The sequence below is a fragment of the Chamaea fasciata genome, unplaced genomic scaffold (genome assembly GCF_029207755.1).
Source record: "Chamaea fasciata isolate MVZ Bird 193981 ecotype frontalis unplaced genomic scaffold, bChaFas1.0.hap1 SCAF_6, whole genome shotgun sequence".
NCBI lineage: Eukaryota > Metazoa > Chordata > Aves > Passeriformes > Sylviidae > Chamaea > Chamaea fasciata.
Window position 1 is genome coordinate 73,055,534 of NW_027094091.1, and position 22,428 is coordinate 73,077,961.

Below are 22,428 nucleotides of genomic sequence, written 5' to 3' on the forward strand. Positions count from 1 at the left end.
ATAAGTTCACTGAAAGAAACCCAGGATTAAGAAAAAGAGCCCCGTGGGAGCCCCTATCCAGTTATCCTTCTGTTTTCATGTCCCTATTTTTACATATTTAACAACTCTATTAATCATTTTCAAATAGGTTTTAAGGGTAGGAGTTTAGGGAAGAGAGAAAGACACAGTTTAGGATTAATTTGCGCATGTTTAAGGAGAACCAAAAAATACCTGGTATTTGCACACAGCATCCTGACTTCTCTATTCCTAGAGGATCGTTTGCTTCCAACGGCAACACCTCAATAAAAAAATCTCAGCAAACTACATATGCTCCTCTTCTGATGCAGAAGACACAGAGATTCAATCACCCAGAAATGGGAGAAGCTGACTAAATGAGAAAGCTGAAATTAGTGAAGAAAACCTGGTACATTCTGATGAGCTTCCCCCCACAAGCCTTTGGAGCGTGCAGGAGCCAGCAGGGAGGGATGTGTTCAGGTGAAGGCAGCAGCTACCGGGTGCAATTCATGGCACAACGGGGTTTTGTAGAGCCTGCAAAAAAATGGCTGGTTCGGGTTTGAGGTCATTAGAGGTAAAATATTGCTACCCAGCCAAAGAGCTCTGGAGACCGTGTGCCTCACACACAGGCAAACCGATTATTTTGAAGCCAAGGACAGTTTTAGTGCTATTGTTCTTAGGGGGTATCACTGTCTGTGATTCCAGGGGAAGCAATGTGACATCCCTGGGATATTATTTGCAGGGGTGTGTGCACACCAGGTCCTCTGCACAGGTAAAACTCTTGTTTTGGATGCCTGTGGTTCCACATCTATTCCCCCTGTAAATCTTCATTGTGACTTAACGCCCAGCACAGAGTGAGACTCCCAGCCAGGGGCACTTTTAAAACACTTGCACAACAAGATTCCCCTCTCCCAAAATTTATAAGGTACAAAAACATTCAACACAGATACAGGAAGCAGATTTGGGATTTAGATGCTGGAAACTACAGGAATGTCTGGAAGGCACTGGGGCAGCCTTCTAAATAGAAACCAAACCATGAAAACCAAACGTGGAAAATTCCCTCATGTAGGTGATTCCTTTGAAATACCTTAAATAGTAGTTGGGATAGCCCCAGCTTCTATCCCAGCTCCCAGAAAATTGGCATTAAAATATTACCCCCTGGAACCAGAGATGATTCACAATCATTTACAGGAACGGGTCCCAGGCATGGTCACATACAACACCCAAGGCAAGAAGTCCTCAAGTGTAAAATGCTATTCCTTATGTCTTTGGGGCAAAACTGAGAAAGTAGAGGGGCAGAAGAGCAGCAAACCTCTAAATGATTTCTCCCTTGGCACCCACCTTCTCCTTCCACCCTCTCAGAGGCTTCCAGGCAGCTGAGTAACCAAATTATTCATCCACATGCAGTCTGAACCTCTGTCTGTTGCCGTGGATCGCTTTCTGGGGGGCTGAGACAGCTTTGAGTCCAGTGAGCAAATAAATATCCCAAATTTTGAACATCTCTAATTGGATCCCAAGGAGGGCTGTAAACTGTTGGGGTAAAAACTACACTCCTCACAGTTTCCCAACACTGGGAGGTCCCTTAGAGGGGATGGATAGGCGCTACCAGGAAACAAGATGCATGTTATATACGATGGAGAAAAAGAGCAGCAAATGTTTAATAAGCAATCCAGTGAAAAAAAATCCCGAATAATGAACCTTTCCAAAACAAAAATGGAAATGGGCAATTGGATATTCTAGGAGGTGAGAAAGAAAGATAATGCATCATATAAATAATTCATTGCAAGTTTTAGCAGCCGGCGCTGCCGTGCATTTGGTATGGAAGACAGATCAAACTGGGAGTGCCTGCGTGTGTGCTTAATTTTGTGTATACACAATTTTTTTTTGCCCAATTATATGGTTCTCATTGTGGGGCAGGTCTGAAGATCCATTATCAGTAGCCCATTGATTAGCATTTGTTACTAGGGAGAGGGTATTGCTACTTCTTAACATCAAAAACTGAGGTGCTAAACCAGTCACGCTGATCGATGCTGCCTAATAAGCCAGGCTGTGATGGGTTTTAGTTATGCAGCATCACACAGAGCTCACTCTCCCTGAAGAGGGATGGGCGGGACAGCAGGGGCTTCCAGACATCTTGGAAGCCTCTGGCTTCAGAGCTGCCACTGCCTTTCCCAGAGGAGCCACACACGAGTGCCCATGTGGAACATGAGCAGCAACAGCACCCAAGAAGGGCTGAAACCAAATACTGTGAGTATGGAGATCATGCTCCTACTTCCAGCAGGAATACTGATGGTGCCTACAGGTTTCATCTGAGGAAGAGGGTTTTTTTCCTGCCCTTTAGGAAGCAGATGGGTGCTTCTTGAAGCAGTGACCTGTGGCAGAGGTGACAGCCTTGTGGGGCCTGGCAGGGCACGGGCCTAAGCCAACACCTTCCCCCCTGTGCTTCTGCTCCATGAGCACAGCCAGGCAGGGAGCACAGTGCCCAGCACTCATGGCTGGCCCCCTGCTAGCCCCAGCCCCAGTTTCTTTTCCTAATAACAGGCATTTTTCCTCCCCTCTCCTGAGGGAAATCAAGAGCAGGAGCAGCGGTTGGCGTGCCACTCGCAACTGAGCCCAGTGTTTGTGCCCCTGGAAGCGCTGGTGGGAGCAGGATAAAACGAGGCACCCCCACGGCACAGCCCTGTTAATACAACACCACACCTCCAGCCTTCACCCAGATGCAGCACAGGCTGATGCATTGCTACTGACCCCAAGAAATTACACATTCAGGCTGCCCTCAACTCATTACTTGCCCATTTTATCCAATTATGTTTTATTTATTAAGCTACTCTTGAAACTCTCCCGGCATTGGCTGTTTTACACCTTCAGTGCACTTTTTAAAATCCTACTGTTTTATGAACATATTAACAAGAGCTACTGCTCCACAGCACAAAAACACAATACAAATCTAAAATACAGTCCAATTGAATCAAGAATCTAGCACTGGCTTTTCCATATCACTATTGGCAAACAACTGCTGTTAGACACTACTGCAGCACTTGTTTTATTTTGCCAAATCCGATATAATATTATAAAACCAGTTTGAAGATGAACAACTTCACTCTAAAATCCCATTTATGAATGTGAAAAATAATGACAAGCAGAGGTTTCATGCTCCAAGTGTTATTTCTTACTCATAACTTCATTCTACTGAGAAAGAAAAACAAATCTACTTTGCATAATTTAAATAATCTAATCTACTTTCCAGATAAAATTGTCAACAAATCATTGATTTAATCTCGAGTGCCCAACAGACCCCTTAAACTCTGATGCCAAATATGTATTCTTTTAATTAAAACAAATGAATTTAATAAAGATGACTGGTATGGTAAATAGACATATTATGAAGTATAGGCTACTTTGATCTAGAACACGCACCCTTGAATTCTTGTGTGAAGGTGTTCCCACAGACACAGCCCAGACCTGAGTTCTTGTGATATTCCTGTCTTCAAAGAATAATTATTTCAGACACGTCACTGCAAAGTGCTGATTAAAGTCACCATTTTTTCACCACAATTTACACACTCACACAATGGAGCACCAAGAATTAGCTATTCAAATATGGCACTTGAAACTAATTGCTAAATTTTTTCTTTATTTGCATTTATTGCTTCCCATGCCCTTACCTTCAGCTCTGCACACGTGTAGGCAAATAGGACATTCTGCTGCCTGTAAATCCTCATTTCAAGAGAATTAATTGCAATTTTTAGGGTCAAAAGTATTTTGTGTTTCAGAACACAAAAGACTGCAAAACCTAGAAGACTGGAATGGGTTTGAAGAATTGATTTTAGGTTTATGTGATGACAGCTGATCAAGAAGGATTTACCTTTACACAGGACAGACAAGGGAAGTCTGTAATGTCCTAATTCCTTCCACTGAGAAATCCACAGCATCAACCTCCTCTGCTTCTCCTTCCTCCCTCAAAGTGAAGGGATATCTGATATCTTCAGCTCCCATTTCAAGATCAAGACTTCTTCCCTCCTGGTTAACCAGTGGCACACAGGGTTCCCAGGAAATCGGAATATGCAATTTACTGAATAGACAGAAAACACAGAAAGAAAGATAAAAGGGAAATTATCATTCATTGACCAGTGATACCTTAACTGGGAGAACCTGAGACACAGCAGAGCTAAGATTTGATTCTCTGTCATTACTGACAGGGAGCAATGAGAGAACAAACCTTTCTCCTCTGGGGAGCCCCAGGTTCCAACTTTGACCATTTTCAAGGTCTGCACTACAGGCTGTAACAACACAAAGAGAGGTTAAATTAAGCATGGTGCCACATCTGACTACTGCAGAACTACAGCCAGCATTCAAAGCACACATCCAGCTCTCTTAAAGCACATATGCTCCTTTTTTTCCTACCCAAGTGCATCCAGCAGCACTCAGCAATTAGCAGGGATGTTTTGTGTGCTGGCATTCACATGCACACAGCAGAGGAGAGCTCCAGGCAATGACAGAGTGGGATGGCCAGCAACAGAATGGTTCTTCTGAAGGCATTACTGAAGGCAAGCTCATCCTCTGTGATTTAGAATAAAAGCTCATCTGAGTGGTTTTTGTCTCACAAAGCGAGAAATCCCATGGCATGAGGCAGGAGGCCCTGCTCCGTGCTGGCTGAAATTAAAGGCTGTTCAGGATGAACGAATTTGTTGGTTGGTTGGTGGAGCTTAAAATAAATCTGATAGCAAGCGAGTCTAACTCAGCTAAACCGTACCCCCAGGCTGTCCCCAGTGCCACCAGGATGGGTGGCAGGGAGCAGAGGTGTGCTGCAAGGGCCTGTCTCATCAGGAGGTGAAACCGGGGGCATTTATTTGCTGTTTTCCATGGAGAACGTGACTTGTGGCCACCTTGTCGCCACCTTGTGTTCGGAGCAGGGGTCGAGCCCCGCCGGTGCCTGCACTGCCCGTGTTGAAGGTAAGCACCACTTCCTCGTAGCCAGTGTTTACACTGCTCCCTGATATATTGCTGGAGCAGCTTGATTGCACGAATAACAAATGGGCTTCTGAAAATGCGTTTTTAAAAGCCTTTGAAGCACAAGGCTGAGAGGTGACGTGCACGCCAAAATTAGCACGGCAATGATTGTAGCTGGACCTCTGAATTCGTGGGTTACACTTTGCAGATTAAGACGTGCTCAATGCTGCTTTCTTTGCCACACTTCAAAGTTTTATTAGCTGTCTTTCAGGTAACTAAGTTTAAGGCTGAATACTTTTCCTTTCCACTCCCCAAATGTTTTTTTCCTTTTAAACCACTAAGGAAGTTTTCCACTGCTTTGATTTTACATGGATTTAGTAACTAAAGGGTGAAGTTATTACAATTAAATATGAGAAGCACACTAAGGGACACATATATTTGAGGGAATGAGTGCTAAAATAGTTCTGCAAAATGAAGACAGCGTCAAGAAAATTAAAACATGAGTGAAAGCTCCAAGCACAAGTTTCTAGCTGCAAAAACACTTCCTTTTCCTGCATCTTTAGCATTGAACTTTTCTGTTACATGCAAAAGCTTGGGAAGCCAGGCTTCAACTCACCCCTGTTGCTGAAAAAATCCAATAAAAAATCCAATAAAAAACTATGTCCTATTTTCCCAGCTCCTCGCTGGAGCTTGATTCCCTCAAGCACGAGCACCATCTGGTGGGCTTTCCCAAAAAGTCGGAGCATCTATCCCCCTCTGCTAGGGGCGAAATACACGTGGCCCAGCACGGGAATTCCAACCATAACTTGCGTCAGGGGATTGATTTTGGTCCTCAGGGTCAAACCCAGAGGTACAAACACTTCCAAGGAGAACTCAGAGGACAGACCATCCAGCATCAGCCCTTTGCCACAGAGCTGGTCTTGCTTTGGAAATTAAAGCTTCTTCAGCCTCCTGAAGAAAGCACCCAACACCCTCTGAGACATCTCTGGGGGTCCTGTCTGGCCACAGCTCCCTGCACTGAAGGGCAAATCCTCCCATTGCCAAAAACATGTCTGCGGATGTTTTAGTTACACAGTGGCATCTCAGATGGCACCGGGTGACTGTTTTTAGCTGGCAAAGTGAGCCAGGTGTGACACCTGGCAAGCAGGGACAGCAGCCCAAATCCCTCAGCACCCACTCCAGCTAACGTGCAGAGCTTCATCAATGGGAGACAGGACAGCTCAGGAAGGACAAAGTTCCCAAGTTTGCACTCCAGGATGTTATCACAGTTTAAAATCCTCTCTCCTACTATAAAACACAGAATCCCATTAAAGACGTTTTGCTGTGTCTAAGTAGGACATCTCTTTCAAAGATCTATAATTGCTTCCCATCTTGAGTGAAGAGATGATAAAGCCCAATGCAGCAGATTACAAGTTAATTGTAATAAATTGCATTGGCCAGGAAAGCAAAATTTAAAAACACACAAGATTGAAATGATAGAGAGCACAATTATGCAAAGCTTCAAGCCCAACCGCTTATGTAACTGCAGGAATTTGTCTCTGCCTCAAGAACACGGTGTGTGGGAATGCACGTAACTGGTTTGCCTTCAGAAGCGCTTGCTCCTGCCCAAACTGGGCAGGGGAGCAGGATTCATATGGATAAAACCTCAGACGTGTGTGTGGAGGGAACAAGCCCCAGTGGTGTGTCTGTTTTTTCATAGCATTCATATGTTGTGAGGAGCAAAAGGCACAACAGAGATGCCTCTATTGATTCGCCATTCCCTGGGAGCCCAGCACATCCAAGCTATTCAGAGGAAGTTGTTTGCCACTCTGGAGAAGCTGCTTGTTAGAAGGTGGGTAATTAGCAGAAAAAACATGCCAGAGGAAGCTGAGTGTCTGTGTGGTCCCTGGCAAAGCCCATGGGACAGCTTGCCTCAAGACATCAAGAAATCTGTACAGAAGAGCTGACTACCAAAGGGCCAAAGAGGAATTGATGGGATACATTTAATTAATCTTTCCTGTCATTTTTACAACTCCAGCTGGAGGAACACAGGGAATCAACTGAATCAGGGAGCGTGGAAAGAGCACCCCTGAACTAAGGCTGGAAGTGCTTTTGGGGTGGGTGTTACTATTCCAAGTGGAATTGTTTTCTTAAAGATAATTATTTTTCTCAGCACCAGCTTTAAGGATTTTTGTACAAGCGAATGAAATGTTTTCCAGCCTCAGTTTCTTCTCCCACTTCTCACAGAACTGGCATTTATTGTCTGTAAATACCTCAACAATCTGTGTACATCTACCCCAAGGACAAGTCCCAGAAAATAAGGCCATCCCCTACCTGGTGATATCCCCAGTGTTGCTGAGAAAATGGGTCTTCCAGAGTTCCTTTCTAAGATTTGCCAGGTTGGCTCAGCAAGGAGAAAAGGAAGGAAACAGTATTTTAAAACCAGGCAAAAGCCAAATAGGAAACACACAGCAGCCACTAATTTTCCCCAGGACCATTACAATCTTTGAAAGCAGGGGAAGATGCAGTACATTTGTTTTCAAATAGTATTTTACTCCTGTTAAAGAAGATGGAGCACTAAAGAAAAAGATGGCTTTAGCACCAGGTGCTCCCTTAATAGTTCCACGTTTCCAGAGAAGGTAGAGTGGTTCCTCTGTTTAGCCATTAGGATGATGATGATGATGATGTCCACAAAAATCCCCTTGCCAAATCTAGGGAAGGCCAGCATCAAAGCACTTCAGCCTGGCGTCAGTGATGACATTTCAATGTATTGATGGGATCAGCTGCCAGCCCATCAGCTCATTTATCATGCACTAATTTGTCATGTTCTCCTGCTTTATTGACAGCTTTGCAGATTCCCTCTTCACTGGCCTGGATCTGGATTACAAATGTCCCACAATTTACATGCTCCTTCCTTCTAGAGCCAATGAAGATCCTACCCAGTGCAAAGCCACACAGGCAGTTGTTTGGAGAACTTTAGGATCTCCAAGGCAGAGATGAGTCTGTACTGCAGTGACTATATTTTGACACCCTTATGCAAAGTTCCCACTGATGAAAATGGCCAGGTGGGATCCCATCTTCTGAACATGTCCTGATTTTTAGTTATGCACACACTCACGTACACATGGTGTCACTGACACTTTGTCAGTGTGTAACACACATCCCACATTTATGTGTTATGGCCTGCCTCTCCCCCTCAGAAAAACCTCAGCAGCTTGCACCCTGCAGAGGCAGGGATGGAGATCAAACAGGCAGCTCTGTGACCCTGGCTCACTGAAGCTGGGTGGCCTGGGGACAGGTCCCACCTGGCTGAGGTCCTGCTTGCATTCTCTGGTGCCCACCAAGCCCAGAGAACACGCTGAGATTTCCTTGAGCTGAAAGGCTCTCCCATCTTCCACTTGCTCACCTCTAGGAAGCCAACACCCTTGGTATCTATTGGCTTTGTATCAAATCTGACATTTCACAGATGATGCAAAGTCACTGGGAAGGCCTGCCAGACACGTGGCCTGCACAGAGCCAGCACAGCTCTACAAACACTGCTCCGGAGGAAAGCAGGCAAAGACCATGGACCTGCTCTGCCTGGGTGCCTTACCCAGAGCTCCTAAAAATATTTTGTTCTCTGCAAGGCAAGTTTGTGCCTTGCAGAAGGAAAATAGCTCTGTGAGGTGAGGAAATGGCCTGAGGAGTCTTTGGGGAAGCCAGTTTTTGTACTGTATTTTCTCTCTACAAAAGAGAAGTGTTTAAATAACCAGGAATGCTTTTTCAACCTGGTCTAAAATAATGTCATTTTGGACAAATCCTTACTCTCAGCTGTGAGCACAACTCTGCTGGGGAGGCACTGACCTTCTCCATCCTGGTGAAACCCCACACGGTGCTGGGTGGAGGAGGCTGAGGAGAGGAAAGGTGTCCACACCCATTCCCATTCCAGAGATGCACCAGGAGACTTTCCACAGCCTGCAGGCAGGGAGGAGATGGTGGTTTAGCTCCAGAGGCCCCTCATCACCAAAGGAAAAACAGAAGCAGAGTAACAGCACAATTTTGTGAGCAGGAGGGACTGCTTTGGAGCCCAGTTAAACTCTTCCAGTAAACTGGGAGCAGTTTTATAAAAGAGTAAATAAAACCCAATGGAAACACAGCTTCTCCCTCAGCAGAGGATAAACATAAAGCTTGCACTGAGAAAGCAAGCAGGGTGGCAGTGGGCTCTGCCAGCTCTGAATGCAACACATCCAACAATTACCACAGGCAAAGCTGCTCAGCCTGGAAAGACTTGAAAAATCAGACCCTGGTGAAGATTGAACTCCAGGCTGAAGAGAAACTTTCATTTTCTCTCACTACAACACTCTTCCCTGGGGACACTGACTCTTGTTATGTGTCCAGGTTAAAAGTGTTAGCAACCTTGCTAAACCTCTTAGAGATTTCTCTCCTGGAGGGAAGAGCACGTGTAGGGATATATTTAGCTCCTACACTCAAACCTTCATAAGTGAACACTTGTTTTCTATGTATATAATAGAAATAGGAATATGCAAGTGCACACAGGAGCACAGACTGTGCACAAACAGAATCACCTGTACGTACAGGCCCTAGACCACCTGGAAGAGCCTGAGTTTTCCACACAGTTTTTTCCTACAGAGCAAGGAAAATCTGTGCAGTTCAGCAAAGCCAGACTCGGTCTGGGCTCTGCAGACCCCTCCCTCTGGGGACTTCACAGGCAGAATGTCTGCACAATTTCAGGGGCTAATATGTCAAAGCTTAAAGTAGCCTGAAGAATTTAATGGGGATTTAGATGCCTGCAACTGAAATGTAGTATTTTTGAGAACAGTTGATTGAGATGAATGGCATCTTCTCAGGAGTCATGAAACATCCTGCCAGTGTCACACCTTCCCAGCACACATGAATTGAGGTGCAATGCCTTCTCAGAAGAGGAAAGGCTGACAGTTGTCATAAACTGAAGTTGTTCCAAGCCAAAATGAAACACTGCTCATAAACAGTAGTGGTGTTTACATACAGAAACTAAACAAATTTGGGCAGAACAGACTGAATGAATATGAACAAACAAGGAACTCATAAGGGATATTCCTTCCTTATTAATATCCTCCCCCTCCCTGGTACTGCTCAGGGTTTTGTTTGCATTTCCCACATCTCTTATCTGTGCTTTCAGATACAGAAAGCCACACAGCATGCCGTAGCTTGAATGTTTGCATTCATCAAAGTAAAAATGTCTATTAATAAGGATTCAATTATTTGGAAAAAAGTTCCTGGCAATACAGCACCACCTTTCTAAGTTCTTTTCCAATGGGAATTTTACTTTCTGCAAACCTTGTTTGACTCAAAAAAGAAAAGAAAACAAATTACAAATAGATGGTCTGCTGTGACTCCAGAGCGAAGGGCTGCAAAGAAATGAGCATGAAAAGTAGAACTTGTCACAAGCATCTGTGGAACAGCAGGAAATTATGGCCAGCTTGTGACAGTAGCACTAAGACTCCACATGGGAATACTATTAAATTAACAGCACGTTGAGATTAATTGCCTTTTTTGTTTCTGGGGATTTTAATTTTTTTTTTCTTTTTTTTTTTTTTTTTTTTTTTTTTTTTTTAGTTGCCCAACAGGTATCTTGTAATGCAATGGGTTTGATTTGGTGGGGAGATTTTCTGGCTTTGCAGCTCTTTCTGAGCTGTGTTTCCAAGACCTGTGTTATTAATTTATCACTCAGGAATAGAAAAGCAGCTCCAGTGCTCTGACCCAACCCCACCCAAATCCTCAGAGAAGTCAGATGTCTCTTCAGAAGTCATGGGCAGTGAGATAACAACATCACACACACGCTTTGAATTTTAATTATCACTATTAAGGATTAGGAACAATCCCTGTGAGCAACCAATTTTGCTGGCATTACTAAGCCAGATTCAAGCCTGCTTTTAGTTAACTGTAATGCAATATTCATGCCTCAAACCTGATTTTAGCGAGTTCCCTTCCCTTCTGGGGAAGTACATCACTGAAGGCTCCAAGTCCCCTCTGGCATCCCCACCCTCACTTAATTCTTGACCACAGGGGAATTTTAACAGGGAATAAACTAATCCCTCTCTTGCTACTGCCAACATAAGAGAGTACTGTTAAGAGAACAGCTTTTTTCCTCTTAAGCTTTTCTTTCCTAAAAGAAAGCTGGAAATGTGGGGAGATTGACTGTCCCTCCAAAGCTGCTTTAGCATCTGAACAGGTCACTTACACAGAAAGAATTTTCTTTGAAATATCCTAGTGTCAGTGACCGTGTTTTTCTGGTATCATTGCTAATCCCCTCTATTCCATAACTAGGATTGTTTCTCCTGACAGTATGTCTACAGATTCCATGCTGAGGCATGGCTATAAAGGATGGGCTGCAAATCTGGCACTGAGGAGAAAGAGGGAACAAGAATAGGAATTGCGAAAATACCAGCTCTCATTTAAACCTTCAGAAAAGTGCAGTTTTTCCTAATTTTTGGCATAGGGAAATGACCTGGCTGGTGCTTTTTGCCTAACCTTAAGTGAGAGTTTTAAGTGACTGCTATATTTAATCAAAGAGAGAGCTGGTTTGGTGAATAACTTGCAAAGAATCTCTGCATGTGCCAGCCCTGCAGGGTAATGCCATTGTGTTAAATGGATTAACGTGGGATTAACATGACCAACAGCTGACACACAGGATGCCCGAACACAGGAAGACACAACACGAAAACTTCCTCCAAGAAAATTAAAACATCTCCCTCTCTTCTCCCAGCTACACCAAGCAATTAAATGAAAGGAACAGCCCAGATGACAAAAAGGCCAACAAAGGAACTTTACCATTCGCCAGAGCTGTCACTTCTCTCTCAATCAGGTCATGTGCTACAAACATTAGCAGCACACATCCTGCTTTCTCCCTTCTCCAAATCCTTGCCCTCGGCCGTAGGAAGAGCCTCAGACACCCCACCCCCCCTTGGGCTGATATCTCCCATTAGACGGAAGTTGCAAGCTACATTCTCACTGTTGTGAGGTCCTAACTCCTGCACTGATGAAGAGACGATGATGAACCCACCAAGAGCCCTCCCCACTGCCAGCCCATGGCCAGTGTGTGCCTTTGGCTCTCACAAAGCAACCCTTGGACGGAAGCACCTGGGTGCTGCCCTTTTATGGGGCAGGTGGAAGCAGGGCTGTTGCTGCTCTAAGTGAAAACACAGCATTGACCAGCATGCTGGCTCCTGGGGGGAAAGTGTTTTATTAATCAGAAAAATGCTTTCCACCCGATGGTGTCTTGCAGACCTTTAAACTTGCATCTGCACAAATCAGAGAAATTCTTCTGTCATTCTCACAAGAGTAAATATACAGAAACCATTTTTTGACTTCAGGATTACTTTTGTTTTAAATAAGAGAGAGAAGTTTAACCTGATTAGAATTACCCTCTCAGCTCAGCACAGGGTGCTATGGGCAAGGCATAATTTCCAGGGTACGTTCCCCATCCATTAGAGTGGGAAATTGAGATTGCTTGACCAAAAGGCACAGTCATACACCACCTGCTTTTTCTCATTCTATTCTGGACTACTGAAAGAGAGAGAGGGCATGAAGACCAGAAATGTTGGGCACTCCATAATCCTGATTACCCAGAAATCGCTGTCACAACTGTGATATATGCCGTGGAATTAATTCGTGTTTTATTGTAATATACTGTATAAAACCATTTTAAGTTTGAATAAAAAAATTCCAGGAATTGGACTGCCCCTTCCAGGAACCAGGGAAGTGGTCCATTCTCAAGAGAAAGAAGGGTGGCACCCAGGAGAGATAAGGCTGCCCAGGATAAGCCCGGTGATCAGCGGCCATGACTTGGTGATCAACACCTGATATTAATCTTATCTACCTCGTCAACGATGTGCATCTGAATACAAGATTCCCATAGACCTAAACAAAGGTCCATTCCTCCCTGGAAAAAAACTGTTCACCAGACCAGCGGCAAGAAAATAAACCGAATGAATAAGCAAAAAGAACCAAAGAAACAAAGACGGATGAGGCAACCTACTGTACAAACCAAAAACTGCAAAAAAGCAGACCCTGCACAGACCAAAATTGTGAACTGGGAGGATTCGGTGTGTAATAGATACATAGTATTAAATTCGTGGATTAAAACTGTGTGTATTAAAACTGTGCAGTGGAATGTAAAAACCCCTGAATTCCTGGAAACAGTTCCAGGGCATCTCTTTGCATACCACAGTCTTTTCACAGTCCAAAGGTGTTACCTCGACATCTGCCATAGAGATAACCGGGAAACGGCCCATTAAGCATGGACTGACCACACCTTCACAGTTCATCAGGAGATCCGATACCAGTCTGGGCGGAGGGCGGCAGAAACCTTCTGACAGAAGATTCGGAGACTTTTCATTCAGACGTCTTTTCAATTTCTCAGGAAACTCTTTCAGATATCCCTTGCGGACACCAGGCATTTCAATGATTATGTTATGCACATGATGTCATGTTCTTCGGGTTCTTTGTTACCATCTTGTTTTCGCCTCAGGGTAGAAAAATTGTATAAAACACCTACCCTGAGACCCCGAATTTGTGGGCAGTACTCCGGAGAAGCACCCTTTGCTGCTCACGGATTGTCCACCCAACATTCGATCGATGTTGTCCTGATTTATTGTGGCGTTTCCCAAAATTGCTTTTCAAATTTGTTAAATAAATCTTTGATTTTGGAAATTGGCTCTGATCATTTATAACAGGTGCAATAGAGGTCGAATCTGTGGTTCACCCGGCGCCGATCCCTGGATCGGAGCTGCATTTTGATTGTGGCTTTCTCAGACTTTTATATCGCAATTGTGCAATAAATTTCTTTATTAAAATATTGGCTAATCATTTATAACAACGACCAAGCAGTGACTGGCAGGAAGCTGGAAGGATGATGTGAAGATAATGAAGTGCAAGTCTTTGGGCGTGAGGACCCAGAGCCAAAGGGTACAGAGCATTATTTCACCCACAGCGTTCACCATGCATTTCTAGTGTTACTGTTTATACAATTCATTTAATCTGAGAAGAAAATATTTTCATGGATGGTGTGTTCTTGTTATAATTCAAGAGACTATGTATAAAAGCAAAACATTTTTCTCCACAGGAAAAAAAAAAAAAAGAAAAAAAGGAAAGCGACAAAAAATCCCCAAAGACCCCAAATATTTAAGGGAGAACTGGGAGTGTTGATATCCAGTTTTGGCAGAGCTCGAGGAAGGAAAAAAATCCCTGCTAAAAACACTATGGTTGATTTTAACTAAAATAACTCACCCCTCACAGTTGTCTGGGTCACTGCAGAAAGTGTTTCCTTTGGGGGTCTTTGAGCCTGACAATGCTAATTCAGACAGATGACAGCACCTGCATCGGGGGAACACACATCATTCCAAGAAAATCAAGCAGAAAAGCAACTTCCAGGCATTCTACGTGCATTTTAAAAGATACAAACTCTCCATCATACAACACTACGAATACCCCAGGCTTGGCGTGATTAGGATTTGTGTGAGACAAAGTTTGCAGTCTTGTGCCCAAGCCTGACAAACATTAAAAGCCTGTGACTATAAAGATAGCCCTGCAAACACCATTTTCTCTCTGTGAATAGCTCGCGTTCAATCGTCCTTTTGGGCCGGCTAATGCTGTAAGAGAATGAGTTAAGCACCACAAATGGCCAGAGCAAACCTTCGCGGACGGCTGGGGGAAAACAGAGGCAGTGAAAGGAGCGGGCCGCTGCCCCCACACCGAGCGAACTGAGCGCGTCTGTTCGGGGGATTCCCAGCGACTTTGAGCGTGGGGTGCTCTGCCCGTAGCGTCGGTCACCTGCTGGGAGCTCCCATTCAATGAGGTTACATTCTAATTGGATTTTCCGAATGCAGTGCATTAGCATTTTCCATGATCTCACCCTTATTAGCCAAATCGCTAATCAGGAGGATCGCGGCTATATTGTGCGCTGGTTGCATTATCTGCTGCCACAGCGTCTGCAAGCCAGCTCCAAATTCATGCAGAGATAGAAACTCCCCTCCCTCTAGCAGGGACTCGAGAGTCTATAGTGGAGCTAAGGTTGCAGTCAAACTGATTTTCAATAGTTCAGCAAAAAACAACTTCTCTCAGACAACTTCTCTCAGTGTTTCGCTCCTGCTCTTCCTGAGTCCGTACTATATAAGATAGGAATGTCAGTTCTTTCATCCCTGTTGGCAGAAGCAGCATTGCTCTGCAATGGAAAAGCAGAAGAATCCTTTCCTGTGGACGGTTGCCCATTGAGTCCAGAATCAAATGCTAGACATGTTTAATCCTGTAACGTCATTATTTCCACGCACAGGCCTTTGTATATTGAAAGGAATGGAAACACCTGTTCTATAAGCAGAAATGACACACAGAGGCAGTACTGTAGCCGACGACTCTGGCTTTGCACAACTCAAAAAACTGTGTCAAAACTTAAATCCACATGAAGTACTCCTGAGCTACCAGGAAAGTAGGCACGACATCTCACATCCTGCAAAAATCTGTTTCTTCTTTCAGCTGGGGTCCCAGCAGGTTTGGATACCTGTTTCTCAACAGCAGCCTTCTTAAAAGCCTGAAGGAAAGAGACAATCGTGCACGTAGATTATCAAGTAATGCTTGCTGGACACTCATCCACCAAAATTTTCTGGAAAAAATAATTGTCTAAATACAATTTCACTTAAAAAGTCAGGTTTTATTCTTGGTTAGAGGTTACATGATGATTGTTGGATTCATTACAAGAATAATTTGGAAATATAAAGCCATATTCATGGACAAGTTAAACCCATTTCTATGAAAATTCTTGCAATACAAATAAGTACACAGAGAAAAAAAAAAAAAAACCCTGTGATTATGTTTTACATGTAATTCTAGAGCCAAAACAAAAGGAGATCTGACCTGGACTCAGAAAGGGGAAGTGGGCACCTTTCACCTGGCATAGCACTGGTGGTACCCTGATTACAACTACACAAATGGGTTTAAACAGGAAGCAGATTTCCCTTTTACCAATCAAGAAGGAGAGGACAGAATTCAAGGTGATGTATCAACAAATCATTCTCTGGAATAAAAAAACCCCTCATAATTCCCAAACAACAACAAGAACAACAAAACAAATTACACCAATATTGAGCTTGTAAGCTCTTGAATATGACAACCCAGAACCAGATGTGACACTCTGAATTCCCAGCAAGAACTGCATCTCTTCTCATCGGGCTTTTAGAGAGATTCTCACAAGGCAGCACAAACAGCACCTTCAGAACAAAGGGCAGTAACGCTCCCCCCAGCAGAGTTTAACTGGATCCTGGGGATCACCAGCCTGTGTGAGCTGCTTTTCTATTGTCCTCGCAGGGATTTTACCAGACACAAATCACATGCACTGAAGAGATAAGGAGCTAGGGAAAAAAAAAAAAAAAAACAACAAACCAAAACAAACAAACCAAAAAAAACCCCCCCAAACCCCACCAACCAACCAACCAAAAAAAAAAACAACCCACAACCCCCAAAAAAAACAACAACAAAAAACCCAAAAAAACAAAAAAAGCAAAGCAAACAAACAAAGAAAAAAAAAAAACAGAAGAAAACAGAATAATGAAGTTGCAAGAGTCCCTTGCACCTTTGGTTTACACTTCTCCAGTCCAGAGGCTGTCAGCGATGGGCTCCCTTCTCCAGCGAAAAATCTGCAAAAGCAAAATCAATGGGAATGATTGTGACATTGAGAAATGCAACTCACTTAGGAGTCATTTTCCTCTATTTTCTAACACTTTCACACATACAGCCCCCCAAAGCCAACACTATACTTCATCACAAGACTGTAATCAAACCAATGCAAGTGGCAGTAGGAGTGAAGAAGCAAAAGAGAGTGGGGATATCATAGAGTGCTCCAGGAGTCTCTGTCTCAACTTTCCTCTAATCCTGATAGTTGACACAGACAGAGCAAACAGTAGGGTCTAATGGCTTAAAGCCCCCCTGTAAAATCTTTCCAGTCTTCTGAAAAGATCAGCTGACATTCAGCAGCACTCAGAGGTGCACCCAAGAGAGCTAAATCTGACAGAGGGAATAATTAGGTGGTAGTACCCATGGCTAAGCAGGTGTCTGTGGTTCAAAAATGTGTTTGATAGTAAGTCACTCAAGCTAGGAAAATAAAAGAAAATTGAAGAAAGGAAATATGCTATTGCTGGTGCAACACATGCATCCTGAAGCTTCAAAAGGTTTTGGAAATGCTCTAACACATCTCTAGTGCTAGAACAGAAGTGCACTCAGTATTTCAGTTTAAAAGAAACATTAGGAATGATGAATCCTGATCTGCTGGCTCATAGAAATAAAATTATCAAATCCTGCAGCTGTTTAAATCACACAGCCTGCTCCTCTTACCATGAGACTTTTCTGCCTGGTACTCTGAAGAACTACAACATATTCTGTGATCTTCAGGTCAAACGGACTTTTAAAAGCACTTTATCTGCACTTGTTCTGGAGTTAGGAATCAGAAGAATGGCCTTTTTGCAATAGCAGAAATCAAGTTGTATCAGTAAAAATGCTGAAAATAATCACATTTTCATTCCCAATGGAGATGGCATGCTGCTAATTAAATCTGTCTTGACTACTTGGAAGCACTGATAATTTCTCATGTAATGTATGCACTGAGGACAGACTAATGCCAAAAATGTTAAGGGTCTGGGATTTTTTCCAGGAAAGTTAAGATGTCAATTAATTGACTTTTTTTTTTTTAATCTGGTTTTTATTGAAGACCTCCACAAATACATTTTTTCCCATGTTTTCGTATTTTCCCCCGTCTACCTACAGATGTCATTATTTTCAGTGGCAAAGCCCACACTTCTCCCTCCTCTTCTTCCAATTAGCTGTAATTATAACAACATTAGCAGCAAATTAGGTGCCTTGAGGGCAAAAATCTGGGAAGCAGCAGAGTGTGGAAAGGAAGAGGAGATGAGATTGTAATGGAAGTAAGAGGGCAGATCCATGTGCTCATCTGGGCACCCTTAGGGCTTTGCAAGTTGAGCTCTGCTTCCCCTGAGCGTGCCAAGACGAGGAGGTGACCAGCTGCTCCCACAAGCCTCCAGAGCTACCCCTGAAGAGGGAAGCCAAAGGCTCAATTTGGGCTTCTCCCCATGCCTGGCATCACTGGATCCAGCACAGGTTGGAGAAACCTACTGTTTGTATCTGCTGTTCTGAAGGGGTAATTTGGGCCCTTAATGCATCTGCTAGAAATCTTTCTGCCAAGGAAAGAAATGGAGTAGGATTAATTGTGGAAGTGAAAAAGGCAAGACATGCCAGCAGTTGCAGCATGCGAAAGCGTTCTTGCTCCGAGTAGGCTTTTGAGCAGTAAACCTTTTTTCCAGAGAATTCTGCATTAAAAATCTGGGTCCAGGGAAAATCTCCAAGATCAAGCTCTTTTTTACAACTGTCTTTTCAATTTTGCACGGTTGGATAAGGAAGGAAGTCAACACTGCTTGCCAAATAAAGTGACATTAAGTACATTTTCTGGAAATCTTTCTGCTTCGCTCCTTAAAAATTAAAAAAAAAAAAAAACAACCAAAAAAAACCCAACCCAACACAAAAAACCAAAAAAACCCCAAAAACCCCCAAAAAAACAAAACCAAAAAAACCCAAACCAACAACAAGAAAAACCAAAACCAAAAGCCCCCAAATGAACTGCAAAAACCAAACAGAACCACGTAACCAAGATCAAAAAGGTTGGAAACTGACATCAGGGGTGTGACAGAGCACAGAGAGACTTAGGAGCTAAAGTTTGTCCTAAGACAGCACTGTTGGTCCAATAAGGCAAGGCTGGGAGAATTCAAGCACAATTTAGAACTAAGACTTCCTGCACAGCAAGGTACCTGGGGAGGGAGCAGTCCAGAGGTGGGAAAGAAGAGTTATTCCTTTAGAAATATATTGTCAGTGCATTAAGGAAATATTTCATCATCTTCCTTAATCTCTGTCATGGGTTTTATAAAGAGCATATTATTCTATTCCATCTGGGTGGACCAGAATTGCTTATCTTTGCCCAAATGGGTCAGTGTCACTTATCAGATGGTGGAGTGCTACTTATCTCTCTTCATTGTTTCACTACTTCCATGGGAATGTCTTCTGCTAATGGACCATTGGGAGCTCATCAATGACATTACACATTACACTGCACTATTGTAAGCTGCTCCACACAGGGAGGAGGAGCCAAACCATCTTAACCCAGATAAAAAGGAGCCACAGTCCCACTAGGTATCCAGTTTTTCCACCGGATCCCTGGAGGAAGAGCGGACCCATCTCACCATTACTGGACCCTTTTTCTTCAACGGGACCATCTCTACTCCAACAGAACCACATCTGCCACTCCAGGAGGGCTTACTTTGGACTGCTTCCAACACCCTGACCAACAGGGTGTCAGGTTGTATTTCTGACTCTGTCAGGGTTTTCTAGGATTTCTTGTTTGTTTATTTGTTTGCTTATTCTTCTGTACTACAACATCTGTATTTTTATATCCCTAGTAAAGAACTGCTATACCTATTCCCAAAATCTTTGCCTGACAGCCTTTTAATTGCAAATTTATGATAATTTGGAAAAGGGGGGAGGGGCTTACATTTCAAGGGAGACTCCAACCCTTCCTGGCAGATACCTGTCTATCTAAACCAAGACAATCTCTGTCTTGTACCACCTACACTTCCACTTTGCTTCTCCTTCTTTATTGGGACCTTAAAGGAATCACCTTTGCTTTTTTGGAAGACAAGCTAAACTCTGCCATGAGTTATCTGAGGTTCTAAGCAGTTTTTTGAGGGTTGGGGTTTTTATTTCCTCTCATTTTGCCCACCCTATTCCCCTCATCCTTTCCTGTTTTCTGATGAATTTATTCTCAGTTTATTAGAAAGGGCTCAGATCCAAAGGTGCCAGATCCAAACCATCACACAACTACGAGAACTCAGTGCCGGACACAACATTGCATCAGTGATCCTCTGCCAACCAAAACACACCTTCCAAAAACACATCTCTGGGTAAAATAACAGTCTGGAGAGCAAACTTTGGAAAATAGCATCAAATAGTGTTCATCAAATTTCTGTAGCATAGGGTGTTTTTGTTTTGTTTTGTTTTGTTTTTTTAATTAAAAAAGTTCTTCAGAGATAATTCTATATTATTTAAACAAAATTAAATGACAAACTGGGGTTACAAAGGCAGCAGTCCTTTGAGACAGCCTCCTCATGCCATGGGAGCAGCTAAGGAAAGTGGTGCCAGTCAGAAGAAAAGTACAGATGTGGTTACAGGAGAAGCAGAAAACATGAGATTACAGCTGGTTACAGAAGGACCGGCAGAACCCAAGTCAAATCCTAAAGTACCTGGGTGCAAACACCTTCCCCCCTCACTAGAGAGGGAGGAAAACGCAATGAAGGTGCAAAACTATACAAAGCTACAGAAAACATTAGTAATTCCTGCTTAGTGACCTTTAAAGTCCAAATCATATTATGAGACATTCACAGATTTCAGATATCTCTAAACCAGGTTTTTTAAATGGAATATTACAAAAAATATCAGTTTTCCAATTAATTTCATTTGTGTTCAGCTCTGAAGTTACAACCTGTGACCTCTGTTTCATAATTATTACTTCAGAAAAAATGCCCAGCGTCAAAGGAAAATTTGTTAAGAGAAATTTAAAGGTTTTCCTTAGAAACATTAATCTACTGAAATAGCATTCCTAGAGGAAACTGTTTCATGCCTAAATGTTGCTGCACTGCTGATTTGTTTCCTATAATGAAGACCTAGCTCAGCAGGGAGAAGATTGGTCCATTTATAATCTACTGAGAAAATGAAGGATGAGAACTGAGAATCAGGAATGCTGCTGCACATACTGGCTCATTTAGACCCACCAGTGTAATTAGCACTTGTACAAAATGGAGCAAAGAAATGGGAACATCAAGAACTCTTGCTTGTGACGTATTCTTGGAGCTTCTATCTTGGAAACCCTACTCAAAATACTAACAGGCAGATTAAATACAGACAATTATAAACAATACATAAAGCCAGGCTAGTGACTCAATATTTTGAAAGTAGAGTTTGACCTCTGTGTGATCAATGGATAGATCAAAATAATCTGTTTTAGCAGCCAGGATAAAAAGAATAAGAGCGCAGAAGGTGTTAAAGCAGACATCCTACACAGCACTATGACTGTTAAGAAATCCTCTTTAAAGGGACTGGAGCAACAAGGGAAGGGAAAAGTCTCCAAGTTTCCAAATCCCTGTCCTCTTGAGAAGGAGGTGTTTGGATATTCTGGCCAAGGAACAGAAATAGAAAGACAGAGCACAGATTTGCAAGAAGTTTTTTTCAGGGAGTGAGAAGTCAAGTCACATAGTTGAGCAGGGTGGAAGAAGAATTCTCTTTCTTCAGATCCCCCAAGTGCAGTGCCCTGGACCACAGCTGCAGCTGGTGGCTGGACTGGTTTCATTCCCTGTTATAAACATCCTTCCTGTATCCTCTGATGCAGTAAATCACTTGCAGTTTGAGTGGGAGGAATGGCAAAATTAATCTCCTGTTCTCTTGTGCAGGCACAGCACTACTTTCCCTGTGACCACATCAGAACCCTCCAAAGAGTGGCCATGTAATTATGGGATGCCCATCAGACATTTTGGTGAGCTATATTCCCACCCTACCCTCTCTTCTGGGCAAACGTGGATGACAGCAAATAATGGTACAGCTCCTCTGTAGCCATGTTCTTCTTCCAGGTGTAACAAAACAGCTTCTGGACTCAGCAGTCCCTGCCACCCCACAGGGGTGGCACCATGGGATGGCAGATTCCCACCCAGAAAAGATTCCTTGTGGTGCCCATCTTTTGAATGGTCTGAAACAAGTACTTCAAAATACCCAGGAATGATTTCAAATCCAGATACAAATATTAATTACTCCTCCCCGTTTCAAAAAAAATAGTGGGTACTGACCCTTTGGCAAGTATTTAACTCTGTTCACTTGCATGACTCTATTTTCAGACCTGGCACCCTGGACTACCAGAACAGATCAGGAACAGTAATGGGCATTTTGCCTTTAAGGTGAGAAAACATCCTAAACCCTGCACTTTGCTACCAAGGGCTCCTAAACCTGCCCCATGCTGGCCCCCAGTTTTGGCACATCATTAAATTTGGTCTTAGAGCAACAGAAGCTCTAAGGAGAATTCTGAGGGTACCTTTTCTTTAGGACAATTACTAGGTTTTTAATGAGGCAACAGTGTGATTCTATAATGTGTAACAGAGATATTTTATGAATTGCAACAAAGCTATAACATAGATGGTGTTACATCAGAAACCTCACCTGTGTTGCACACACACCAACCTTGACTCTCCGAGGCAAAGCTGTCACATAAGCACTCAACAGATAGACAGGAAAGTTTACTCTACATCCCTCAAAGGCCTCCACTTGAAAAAAAAAAATTAATACATGCTCTGTACAGCTGTTGTCTTACCATTTGTCTTGTGCTGCACATCTGGCGGAAGCTGGTCAGGAACATACCACTGATAGTCTGGCTGC

The 22,428-nt window shown here is 43.2% G+C and overlaps 1 protein-coding gene across 1 annotated transcript in view; it reads right to left on the minus strand.

The window, feature by feature from the left end:
• Window positions 1–16,416: 16,416 nt before the first annotated feature.
• TNIP3 (TNFAIP3 interacting protein 3) overlaps window positions 16,417–22,428 on the minus strand; it is a 48,684-nt gene continuing 42,672 nt past the window's right edge. The window contains exons 13-14 of the mRNA XM_066185074.1: window positions 22,364–22,424; window positions 16,417–16,589 (exon numbers count right to left, since the gene is read on the minus strand). Coding sequence (XP_066041171.1) covers window positions 16,558–16,589; window positions 22,364–22,424 — 93 coding nt within the window. The 3' untranslated portion in view covers window positions 16,417–16,557. The remainder of the gene's footprint in view (window positions 16,590–22,363; window positions 22,425–22,428) is intronic.